Source organism: Caloenas nicobarica, chromosome 3 (genome assembly GCF_036013445.1).
Source record: "Caloenas nicobarica isolate bCalNic1 chromosome 3, bCalNic1.hap1, whole genome shotgun sequence".
NCBI lineage: Eukaryota > Metazoa > Chordata > Aves > Columbiformes > Columbidae > Caloenas > Caloenas nicobarica.
The window spans coordinates 90,244,959-90,257,100 of record NC_088247.1 but is presented as its reverse complement, the minus strand read 5'-3'; the positions used below and the strand labels follow the sequence as shown (position 1 = coordinate 90,257,100).

The following is a 12,142-nucleotide window of genomic DNA, read 5'->3' as shown; positions in this document are numbered from 1 at the left end:
AGTATTGCTTTAGAGTGTGCAGGGTCACATGGGGGATTTCTAGTCTACATGAATCTATGGTGCATGGCTGCCTGAGTAAGAATATGCCTACTGGCATCACCTGTGAGTTGTTAACTACAAGAGCAAACATTTAACAAGTTTGGGAATTTCCAGGAACAGGGCAGAATAGACTGGAACCCCTGACAAACCTGATTTTGCTTTTTTTCTGTCATGTGACATTAGAACTGAAGAAAATCTGTGTGAAAATGTCTTCTGGTCTTCAGGAAAGTGGAGCCTTAAAAAGGAGTCGTCTATATTTGACTTTTTTTTTCCTTCCTCTCTGTGTTTCTTTAGAGTTATAAGGTGCCACATTTCCAGGGACAAATCAGCTTTATCACCTCCATGTCAGAGCACTTCTGTGGATCCTGCAATCGGCTGAGGATAACAGCAGATGGGAACCTAAAGGTTGGTAGTGAAACATAATTCTATTTGCTTTCATGCAGTGAAAGTAGTGTTGAAATTCTTCCTTTAAAAGTAGCTTGGATGTAAAGTAGGGTGGAAAGGCACATAATTATTACCGGCTAATTCCAGTTTACCTGTCCTGTATGTATTCTTGTTCAAGCTTGTTGAGCTGTTATGGAGATGTTACATCACCTTTTTTTGGTTTCTCTGTTTTGCTAACATAATGAACCTCAGTTGTAAAACATGGCTGCAAGGCCAGTAAATATAAACATTTATTTTAATCTTTGCTTCAAAATCATCTTAAACATGAGGCAAGCAGATGATTTCCCATTAAAAAAGATCCAAGCAGCTGTGAGGGCTTGGCTTTTGTGTTCCACAAGGATCCTGTCTTTTTTCACCAAACATCTTCTTGCAACTCTTCTCCTTCAAAAGCAGTCTCTGTACATTTGCTCAACGGCTGTAGAAGAGGGAGGGATACCATTTCCTGCCACGTTGAAACTGGCAGTTTCTGGGGGAAAATTAAAGTTTTCAATTAAAAATTGGCACTTAGACATTGTCACCTGATACAGACAACAGCTGTGCTGCTGTCTACTGTCAGATGACTGAGGCAGCCTGAAGGCCCAAGCAGCTTCAGTTACATAAATGTCCCCGGCTCTCTATGTGTATGGATACATGAAGAGAGATAAAGAAAACAATCTCCATAAATCTTCTCTTTCTTCAGTAGGATAGGCCTCTTCAAAACTCTTTACTCTGAGGTTAGTATGATATACTTGTAAAAGCCGTTTATTTTATTCTATTCTTTCTCATTTCTCCTCTTTTGTTTCCTTGGGCTGACTGCAGGTGTGCCTTTTTGGGAATTCAGAAGTGTCCTTGAGAGATCACCTACGGTCAGGTGCCTCAGAGGAACAGTTGGTTCAAATCATTGGAGCTGCAGTGGGCAGAAAAAAGAAACAGCATGCTGGTATGTTCGTTGTACCTGAGAAATAACAGCAGTGACTAGGGAAAACAATGTCCTGGTACTGCTGTGGGATGCACTGACTTGCCAGGAGAAAGAAAGGAGAAGCTTCTTGAATGAAGCTGCATTAACTAAGGAAGGAGTTTTCGTATCTGATAAGAGTATTGTCTGATACAAAGCTGGTAACATACCAGTCCTGGAGTTACTCCAAAATCTGGAGGTCAGTTTTGAGTCTTCTAACCTTCCACATGACCTAGAATCCAGACCATCTAAAAGCCTTTCAGACTGACTTTTGTCTTCAACGAGATGCAAATGTCACTGCTCGTGATAACAAAAGCAAAGCATAAAGCTAACCCAAAATTGATGGAGTTGTAGTAGATCCATCTTTTCTTAAAATGAGTTTGCTGTAACATAAACACTAAAGCTAAACTGAGCTCTCAGTCCTACTACTGCATTAACACGTTTCTAGAAGGGACAGATCTCTTTTTTGAGTATGCAGAAATTTGTAGCCACTTGTTTAGTGCTATCCATAAGGTTATGACACAAGGTGCATGATGATGCAGTCAAATCCTTAGGCTGCATTAGTCTTTTCTGAATTTATATTAACTATATTTCAGTCACATCTGAACCTAACCATATTTTCATAATCTGGCTGCAGCTGGGAGTGCTGACCTCTTGTACATGAACTGGCTTAATGATCATGGAATAGTCCCCTTTACATTAAAAATATGCTTTGACCCTTTTGTTCTCTTGCAGATTCTGACAGAATACTAACAGCTGGTTTTGCCTTTTTTTTCATGATGTATAAAACAAATTTAAATGAAGCTTTTAAATCTGAGCATAGAATAACTTGCAAAGTATGTTGGTCTGACCCAGATGAAATAGTGCCCTGTAAGCATTGGAGAAGATGTGGAGTGATTGGTTCCTTTTCTTTTAGATCATTCATTTCTAATTGTTGGGCAGGAGGGAAGAAGAGTGGGTTTTTTTTTTTTCTCCTCTAGTGAGAGCATTTACCTGACATTGTCTTTCCTCTTCCAATTTTTGTTAATCCCATATTGTCCTTTAGACCTTCTGTGATTTGACTTCTTTGGACTCAAACACTGTTAACAGCTTATCCATAGAACTAGTACAGTCAAATGCTATTGTTAAGAACCAAGATAGTCCCAAGCTGTTTGATTTCTGTAGTAGGTAGACTGTAGTTCAGAGTCTGGAAAGCTTTCTGGGAAAGGGTTCTACAATGCAATAGACCCATAGCAGCTGGATGCTTAGAGACTGTGGCAGCTGTGGTTTTAAATAACACCATGCCAGATTCCCCCTCCTTCAGCTCCCTCCATCTTTATGGCGCTTTGGTTTGCCTAGCATGCAGTTTGTACTGTGAAGGGCAGAAAAACTAAATATATAAACTAGATGTATAACTTAAAAGGTAGAAAGCTAGGATTTTCATGTGTTCCTTGTTTTATTTCTAGGCATGTTTAACATTTCCCGGATGAAAAACCGGCCAATGATCCTGATTGGTGGGTGACAAATCAGTACGTAATAAACATACCATGATTTTGTTTGGTTTTTTGTCTGTAGGGGAGCAGAGTAGATTGGGCTTTTAAGTCTAACTGATGTACAGTTCTGGTTAGGCAAAGAAATGGGTTTCTTAAAAGGCAGTTGTGGTTATAATTATGCTGAAGTGGAAGAGGAAGGAGGGTTTAATGTCCCCACCAAGCCTTATCCAATCTTCTGATTGACAGCACTTTTTTTCTCTAATTTTGAAAGGTCATTAGATTTTCTAAAGCCATCACTAGTTTTTCCATCTGATTTCTTATCTGCTTCCTTTGTCTTTAACAAGAATTGTACAGCAACTGATAAGGCAGTTTGGAGTGAGTTTTATGAAATTGACCAAATTGCCATATAAACATTAAAAATGCAGGATGGACTTTTATTTCTTGATTAAGAAATTCAACTTTGGTTGTAATCTATAGAGCTAGTAACTTGACAGAAATGCAAGTTTTCCCACCTCACTACTTCTTTACTCAGAATCTGAAAGTTGGGGTTTCATTCTTTTGAAATGTCCCATTACTGCTGCAAAGTGTCTGAACATAACTATGAACACTTTAGTATCTGGTACCTGGCCAGCCTTGTGGGCAAGAGCTTTTCTGCTCCATTTTGTGTCTGATTTCTCACATCTTCAGTGTGTTTTTACCTCCTGCATCCCTACATTTCCCGGTTTTGTAAGGTAGCCCTCTTGCTGAATACCTTTTTTTCTTCTGTAGGCTTAAGAAATGCTTGAAAGAGTTACCACTGTGAGGTTAATTGGCAGTTGTTCTATTGTTTCTTATCAATAAGGGGAAAAAAATGCAGCTAGGATGGAAGAGATGAACATTCTGTTTTGAACCCAAACTTTTTTCCTCCCAGTGAATGACCGCATTAATGTTTATGAATATATAAAGAGTGAGTGTCATGAGGATAGAGCCAGGCTCTTCTCGGTGACAACCAATGGTAAGACAAGAGGCAATGGGTATGAACTGGAACACAAGAGGTTCCATTTAAATTTGAGAAGAAACTTTTTCATGGTGAGGGTGACAGAACACTGGAACAGGCTGCCCAGGGAAGTTGTAGAGTCTCCTCCTCTGGAGACATTCAAAACCCGCCTGGACACCTTCCTGTGTAACCTCATCTGGGTGTTCCTGCTCCGGCAGAGGGATTGGACTAGAAGATCTTTCGAAGTCCCTTCCAATCCCTAACATTCTGTGATTCACCAATGCTCTGGAGCAGGTTAGCTGCTCTGCAGCTTAAAGCACAGCTTTTAAAACAGGTACCCCTTGCGGGGAAAGGTAACATGCATTGCTTGGCAGGTGCTTTGTCTACAGGTGACACAATAACTGTTCTTTTGGTTTTTTTTTTAAACCAAAACCCTAGTGCCTGTACTTCTGTTGCTTTGAGTGGGAAATAGGGTCTTCAGAGGTCTTTTAGCATAGTTGCTGTTTTCACTGGGAATATTTTTCACTCTTTGCCCCCCTTTAAAGGGCATCATTTTACATGTTGAGTTTTAGAGAGAGTGGATTCAATGGTACAGGATTGTCTCTCTGCTTTTGCTCTTTTGTATCTGGCCACAGCTGCATTTTGTTCCAGAAAAAGGAGAAAGACAGACCTTTAAATAAAGTGTGTATTGACCTGCTGCAAGAGGAAAACCTTTTTTTTTAAGGTGAAAAAAACCTATGTTAAACTCTTGACAGCTCACTGGGACCTACATAATTTTTCAAGATGCCTTTGAAAGAATCCCCACGTTCCAAAGTTAGCATTCATAGCAATGTTTTGATGCCTACAGATCAGATCCACCCAATTTCCTTTTGAAAAGTGCTTTGCCATTGTCTGACATGCAGTGAAAGAGGCAGCCTGTCCAGCTGTTCCTCGTCCCTTTGAGACTAAGTGCTGGCAGTCACTGCATCAGTGGAGAGACTGAAGATGAGTGGGGAGTATCCCACTGTGACACATGGGGAATCATTAGATTTCGTAATTGTGTTTTGAATTACTTACAGACTTCAAATAATGTTGGCGTGCAAGCAGTCAGTGGGGGTGTGTGTGTGTGGAACTGATTTAATGAAACTTAATGAATGCTGTGGAAATCACTAATTGGTTTTTCTGGTCCCCATGAGCCAAACCTGGCTTCTTCCCTGCACTGCTGTTGTCAGAGCCTTTGCTAGATGGTTTGTATCCTATTTCCCTTAATCAAAATATTCCTTTTGGCAGGTTGTTCTCCTCATGGGTTCACTTCAGTTATGGGAATTTCCTCCTTAATTTAAGTATCTCATGCCTTCTTTTCCTCCCCAGGTTGTGCTAGTTGGAAACAGACACAATTAAACTTCAGGTGCAGTAATAGAATATAAGGAGAAGCAGTTTGTGAGGTGATTTCACTTGTGTTGTACATAGTGCTATACCAAACCAGTATCTGGGTTTTTTGTAGGTATATAAGCAATTTAGGTGAATACAGGGATGACTAGATACAACTTGAAATGTAGGTTGTTAGGAAAAGCAAAGATGCTTTGTATGCATTACAGTCTTGCTTTTTACTTACCACTCCAGCAAACAGTACTTCTCTTTCTTGTGCCCACTCATGTTTGTTCACCCTGTGGAAGGAAATATGTGTCTGCCTTTGCAGTCCAGCTTCACCTTAAGACAAGGCACCTTGCCAGGGGTTTACCTTTAACTTCAAAGCTAATTAAGGAATCAGGAAGAGCAGAATACTTTGGGTTCCTGGATTTTAAAAGGAATATTCAGGTTAGACCTCCTGTATAAAGAAAGAAGGAAAGAAAGGAATGATAAGCAGAGTTTCCTGCGCTTTTCTAAAGCAGAGTAGTGTTGCACTCAAAGCGCTTATATCCATTTAATCCCTTTCCTCTGAGGGTAGACACGTTACCACTAAACTTGCGGGAATCTTACTTTTAGTGGATAGACCACCAGCTATAGACTGAAGAGGGCCTTTGCTTCCATTCAGATTATTGCAGTGATTTAAATCAACCATATTTTTAATTATATAATTTTAAACTTCAGTAATGGGCATGAAAATGGGATGAAAAATGTGCCAAGTGCTAAGTCTTGTTATAGCAGAGGCTGAGACTAACAGGGGAGAGATCGGTTTGTTTGTCCACACTGCGTCTGTTATTGTCATGTGGACAGTTCAAGGTATAGTCCATTTGTGTAGCTCTGGGCAGCAGAGGCAGCTCAGCAAGGCGTAGAGGGGCCAGGAAGCTGCTTTGATTCACCTGTGGGCAGTCTCAAAACTCATGAGTAAGGGAGTCCCTGAATATTAGAGCTACCAAAGGAGGTTATTGAGCAAAACCTAATTCCAAGTTGCTCAGAGCAAACAGAGCGGGAGCTCCAGGAAAAAGAAAAACATGCTTATCAATGAGGCTATTAAACTAGAGCTTAGACACTTATCTCTATACTGCTTTCTCTTTGCTAACAAAGCAAATCACTTTTTATGTGAAAAAGACTCCTTCTGTCTTAATGCTTGGCATTTAGCCCTGTGCAAATGCCAAAACCAAGGGATTAAATGGTCAAAAGGGGCAGGAGGGCTCACTACCTCTCTGCCAGCTGGGAGGTCTGCCAGCTCAACTTGGAACATACTTCTGAGTAGTCTGTCAATGAGGAGAGCATGGTTTTTCCAGTGCTTAAACTTCAGCTGTCATTAACTTGGTAAGAGCTGGCAGTCATAAGTGAGGTTCCCATCACAGAGCCATCCTCTGAGCTTGTAGACAGCACAGAGGCAGACATAGTGCTTCTGGTCCCTGCTGTCCTCAAGTGCTGGCATGACCCTTCCCTGCAGAAGGAGATGAAAGCAGAAGTGCAGCCACCTGTGCTGGGAGGAAGGTGTTTGGAAAGCCAGAGTTGAGAATCCAAGTGCAAGAATTTCCTATTAACCCTGCCAGGCTTTCAAAAGACAACTGCTGCTGGGACAATCCCAAACATATTGTGACTTGCCTTTCTTCAGAACTGATGTTCCTATAAGATTTCTTGGCTGCTGTTTCTCAATAAGTGTTGATACTTTGAAAGCAAGTTGTTTCTTCTTGCCAGGGACCTTGAAATAAGTGATTTGAGTCTTGGGGTTTGTAATAACAAACCAGGAAATGCAGGGAACTGATGAGAGAAAAGAGAGAGAGCTTGAGGAGGAAAAGTGCATATTCACAAGTTTACCGAGGTTTTTGCAATACCAAAAGTCCCAAGCAGAGTTCTCAGCTACTGCAGACTTAGCTTAGCTTTCCAGTTAGTAAGATATATTCTCATGTTACTTTTTTTTTTTCCCCCAGAGGCTGCTTTGATGTCATTCCCACTATGCCAAGATGCCCTACAGAATGCCCCGAATTCAAGAGAGTGGGGCCACACACTTAGCTATTTGCCAACTTTGAAAGCAAGTTTACCCAAACAAATGGGAAAAGCATTAATGAAAAATAAGCTTGCAGGGCAACTGCTCCTGCCAGGATCTCACCCAGAGCAACAGTGGCACATAATGACAGGAATTCTACAAACCCAGCTCAGAGGCTGCTGCGTCTTCCAGAAGGACTTGAGTTCTACATTTGACACAAAGTGCCTTGAGGCTTCTCCTGTTGGCCAAGTTTCTGTGGACTCTCAGTCCAAAGAGTCAAGTCCAGGATCTGAATTCTGTACCAGGGATTCGGGATCTTGCACCAAGGTACCTCATGCCTCTGACAACTTGACTCATGCTGATGAGGAAGGACGGGCCATGATGGTTGATGTTGGAGGGAAGCCAGATTCAAGAAGAAGTGCTGTTGCCGGTGCTGTGGTCCGCCTGGGTGAAAAGGCATTTGGGATGGTGAGGCAGAACCAGCTAAAGAAAGGGGATGTGCTGGCAGTAGCCCAGATTGCAGGAATTCAGGCAGCCAAGCTGACCAGCCAGTTGATCCCGTTGTGTCACAACATCCCCCTCAACCATGTTGAGGTGTCTCTGAGCCTAGATGAGGCCAGATACGCAGTGGTGATTCGCAGCTCCTGTCAGACCTGGGGGAGGACGGGTGTGGAGATGGAAGCTCTCACAGCCGCCAGCCTGGCTGCTCTGACTGTGTATGACATGTGCAAAGCAGTTACTCATGACATTGTGATCGAAGAGGTGAAGTTGCTTAGTAAGACAGGTGGGCAGAGGGGAGACTTCTCAAGGGTCTAGATCATATCTAGACCGCTCCAGGTGACCACTGCTCATGTTCAGGGTCTTACAAAACTACTTTTCCTCAGCTGGTTGCTGTGGAGACCTCACCAGTTGTACCATACAACAACCCTGTGACTCCAGTCCTGCCTTACCCTGTCAGTTTCCTCCTGAGTGAACAGTGGAGCCACTTATCCCTATTGATAACCACATGTGTCTTTTTTAGAGGACAGACTTCTCCACTCTGCCAATACCTTCATTTCAGTGTCCTCACCATGAGCTTGAGCAAAGATTGCTAGATATACCACAGAGGTTTGGGTTTTTTTTTCCCCTTCTTGCTGTGAAGTATTCACAGCTGCTGTCATCACACCATGCAACCATAAGCTCTAGAAATGAAGCAAGTGCTCAAAGTGCTGTTATTTGGCAACTATTTTTAAGTCAAGGATTAAGATTTCAGAATTGTGTCTGTCCCTCTGTCCCCCTTAGTTGAATTTAGAAGGTGACAAGGAGAAGAACATAGCTCAAGCACTTTACCATACAGCAGAGATTATAACTGTGGAACAGCCAGGGTCAGAGGGGCAGCTCCCATCCCTTTGCATTGCTGCTGCTTCCCTTGGCTACAAGTGGGAAATGTCCACATATCACTTTCAAAAGAAAAAAAGATGGCAGCTACCCAGCTGTCTGCCTTGAGCGCTCTGTAAAACATGATGTGGAAACAGAGGATTTCTGGGTTTGGAAGAATTATTTTGCTGACCTGAAATATACTTCTACATTGTTAGAAGCATGTTCCAGCATTTTGACCTTAGCGCTCAAATACATTGAGGCCCTGTGTCTGCATGCATAAGAGCTTAATTGTGCCACATACGGAAATAGGTGTCAGCTCTCCCCAGCTTTAGAAATAGATGTCACGCCAAGCCCCAGATGGCTGCATGTTTTTTCATCCTATATTGCAACTCCTAGTAACCAGCAGCCTGCATAGTCCTGACAGATAAACTTTTAAGACCAGTAGTGACTTGGAAGAGTAAGGTAGTTACTATTGCCTCAGCCAGAGTGTTTTCCTGCATGTTCCTCTAATTTGCTTTCATGAAGTCTTGTGGCCTCAGACACATGAGCATCCCCATAAATGTACCAGTGGCCACTGTCATGTAGCATTAAATAGCTTTGATAACAGCTATCCTAGACAAGAAATTACTCAACATTGTTTTGCTAATATTGATGGATTATTTTCAAATATTAATTTAAATGCTCTAAACAGAGTATTTTCAACTTGGGTTTACTTGTTTTCTGATGCTAATAGCTAATGTGAAGTCACATACAATTTAGGGTGCTCCTTCTCCATACGCACAGAGTTGAAGACAGCTCTAATAATATCAAAGAGGCTGCCAAAAATATGTCTTAAACTTTACAAGTAGCTGCTTGTCACGAAATAAGGTTAAATTACTGTGGGCATCAGTAAAGCACACACCACACTGACATGCACATCCTGTTCACTTAAAGTACTCACAGGTCTAAGATGAGGAGGCAATAGGTTTTACTACAAATGTCTTTGCTTATCCTTTACAAATCTTATATGCTACTTACTGCAGAAGGCACTTTTTCCATTGAAGGTGAATTAATTTGATTCTTTATTCATTGTCACTGTGAGAAAAGGCATGTACAATGACCCACATAGGAGCTACAGCTGAAAGGGAAAGGAGTCTGGAAAGCTTGGTGCCCAAACTCTGTAAACATTTGTACACCTACATTCAGTGTTACAGTCCAGATTTCCTTGATATCATTGATTTGCCTGTAAGTTAATAGTAGTGACACTCCTGCTCCTTCCCAGGAGTGTACCCAGCACACCCTGTAATGAGCATCAATCACAGCTGATCCTGCAAACACAAGACACCTTTTTTATCTGTAGAGCTGCTGTGCCAATAGCACAAATGTTTCTCTAGCTCAGCATGGAAACAAATTGCCAGGAAAAGGAAGCAGGTCAGTAACCTGCTAGGTTAACTGATTTACACAAGCACTTTACTCCCCCCACCATGCACAACAGGCCCTGCCCTCCCTTGCCTTCACCCACTCTCTAGATCTTTGAAAACTAAAAGGACATACTCAGTAGTAATAAAATGATGCTTTGGGGCATATGATTCTTTGGCTTCTGAGAAGTTTGCTGTCATGCTGTAAAGCTCTCACAAAGGTCTCAAGACCATACAAGGGAGTACAGAGCACATGCGCAACTGCCACGCACATCTTAATAACGCACATTTCACTACTTTCTTGGAGTGAGAGTGGCTGGAAGCATTGGGCAAACAGACTTTGGTGCCATTTTATGCTCAAGTTACATTGTCAAGTCTTGAAACTATGCACATTTATGGATAATGAACCAAGCGTGATCAACAGAACATTTTGCAAGAGAAATGAGCTGATAGGACTGTGTGTTTCGGTGGTGCTGGGTGGGCAATGATGTAATATATGTTGATGAACTGACTGCTTTTTTGGAGGCTTGCTTTTTTTTGTCCACTGCATTTTTAATAAATACTAATTGTAATGAAGTATGTTTCTCATTGTTTTGGATGCCCTTTTTATTCACCCAGAGGAACATCTCTGCTTTAATCCACGAGCTTCTATTAATAGTTAACTCAGGACGAGCAACAAGACAGACTTTATAAGTTGCAATCATTAGTCAGCAATTAGCAAGAGATCAGTCACAATAATTTATTACTATAAGGAATCTAATATTTCTTTTTTGGTGTTGTTGAGCGAAACTCATCTCTATCTGGCTGTTCTTAAACTGAGTAATCCTGTAGTCTTAGGCATCATAATTTATCATCTCTCATCATTATTCTAGCTTCTCCCACATGCCCAGTCAGCGTCAGTGGATGTGTATAACCGTGCTGCTGTGTGTTGCAGAGTAACATGAGGAACTGGTACCTCCAGAGCTCGGTCTCTCTTAGTCTGAGTGACTGTGCACTGAAACTGAGGTCCGAGGAAGTGCCTGTATAGAAGTCCATCCCTCCTGAATCATTAATAGGTCTAAGGGAAATTCTCCTTCTGATCCATCCCAGCTTCCAGGAAAGTTCTCACTTTTTCTGCCATCAAGAAGGCCTGTTCCTACCTGAGGAAGTTTATAGACAGTTGAGCTGTTCACTGCAACCAGCCCCATTGTACAGCCCCAGTGGAAGCCAAGAGCCCCAGTGTGGTGCAGGTGCTCTGCGAGAGCGCAGACAGCAGCTATCCTGCCAGAGAGTCTCTCTCTCTCTCTCTCCAAACAGAGGCTCCAAATGCTGCTGATCCTGGGATGATAACACAAAGCTTTATGTTCTTTTTCTAAGAGCTGCGTACTAATTTGGAACCAGGTTTAACTAAAAGAAACAGTGTAAACACAGAACCCACCACCTCCTGAAGGGTGCCATAAGGGCACAGGTCACACCTCTGACACTGTGTGTGCAGAACACAACACAAATGCAAGTATTGCAGATTGTGGCAGCCCTCACTATGCATGCGCAGTGTAGCTTTTGCCTGCTGCAAACTCCCACTTGTCCCAGCTAATGTCCCATTTGTTTGTTATTGTCTATTCGCTGCTAATTCAGTCTGCATCTTTTGTGGCAGCTGGGCCTGTCTTTCCTTCATGGCCACATCCTGAGGCTGGTTACCCCACCCTCTGCCTGCCCTAGAAAAAATTGGACACAGCATATAAAGGAGAAGCCAGCAGAAGCTAGTCACTAAGTATTCTTAAAGAGATTAAATCTGTGTCAAAGACAGCAATGCATTCAGAAAGTGCTGAGGAAAGAAGAGTGGGGCATAGAGGGAAGATGCAGCTTGAAATACCTTGGGAGGGGACCTCTCTTTCTGAGTGGGAACCACTCAAAAAGCAGCAACAGCTGAGCACTAATAAAGGGAACAAAATTTTAGCTATTCTAAGCCACTGGTGACCTGTGGTAATTCTCCTTAAGTCCCTGATGTTACTCAGCTTTATGTGGGATTCGACTGAACAGAATCTGGCCCTTCATCCCACCCCTTCCTTGGCCCTTGGGTAGTTTGCAGCTCCTGGCTGGCTCAGCAGCAGTTAGGCAGACATGTAACAGCGTAAAAATGGCTGTAACATGGTGTGCTTT

General features: G+C 42.3%; 1 protein-coding gene across 2 annotated transcripts in view; it reads left to right on the top strand.

Annotated features, from left to right (window-relative positions):
* Positions 1-10,571, top strand: part of MOCS1 (molybdenum cofactor synthesis 1) — a 36,876-nt gene extending 26,305 nt beyond the window's left edge. The window contains exons 8-11 of one of the 2 annotated variants that reach the window (XM_065632303.1): positions 334-444; positions 1,282-1,402; positions 2,863-2,910; positions 7,192-10,571. In XM_065632303.1, the coding sequence (XP_065488375.1) occupies positions 334-444; positions 1,282-1,402; positions 2,863-2,910; positions 7,192-8,063 (1,152 nt within the window). In that variant the 3' untranslated portion in view covers positions 8,064-10,571. Of the gene's footprint in view, positions 1-333; positions 445-1,281; positions 1,403-2,862; positions 2,926-7,191 lie in introns of both variants that reach the window. The other variant, XM_065632304.1, reaches the window with a different exon arrangement.
* Positions 10,572-12,142: the final 1,571 nt, after the last annotated feature.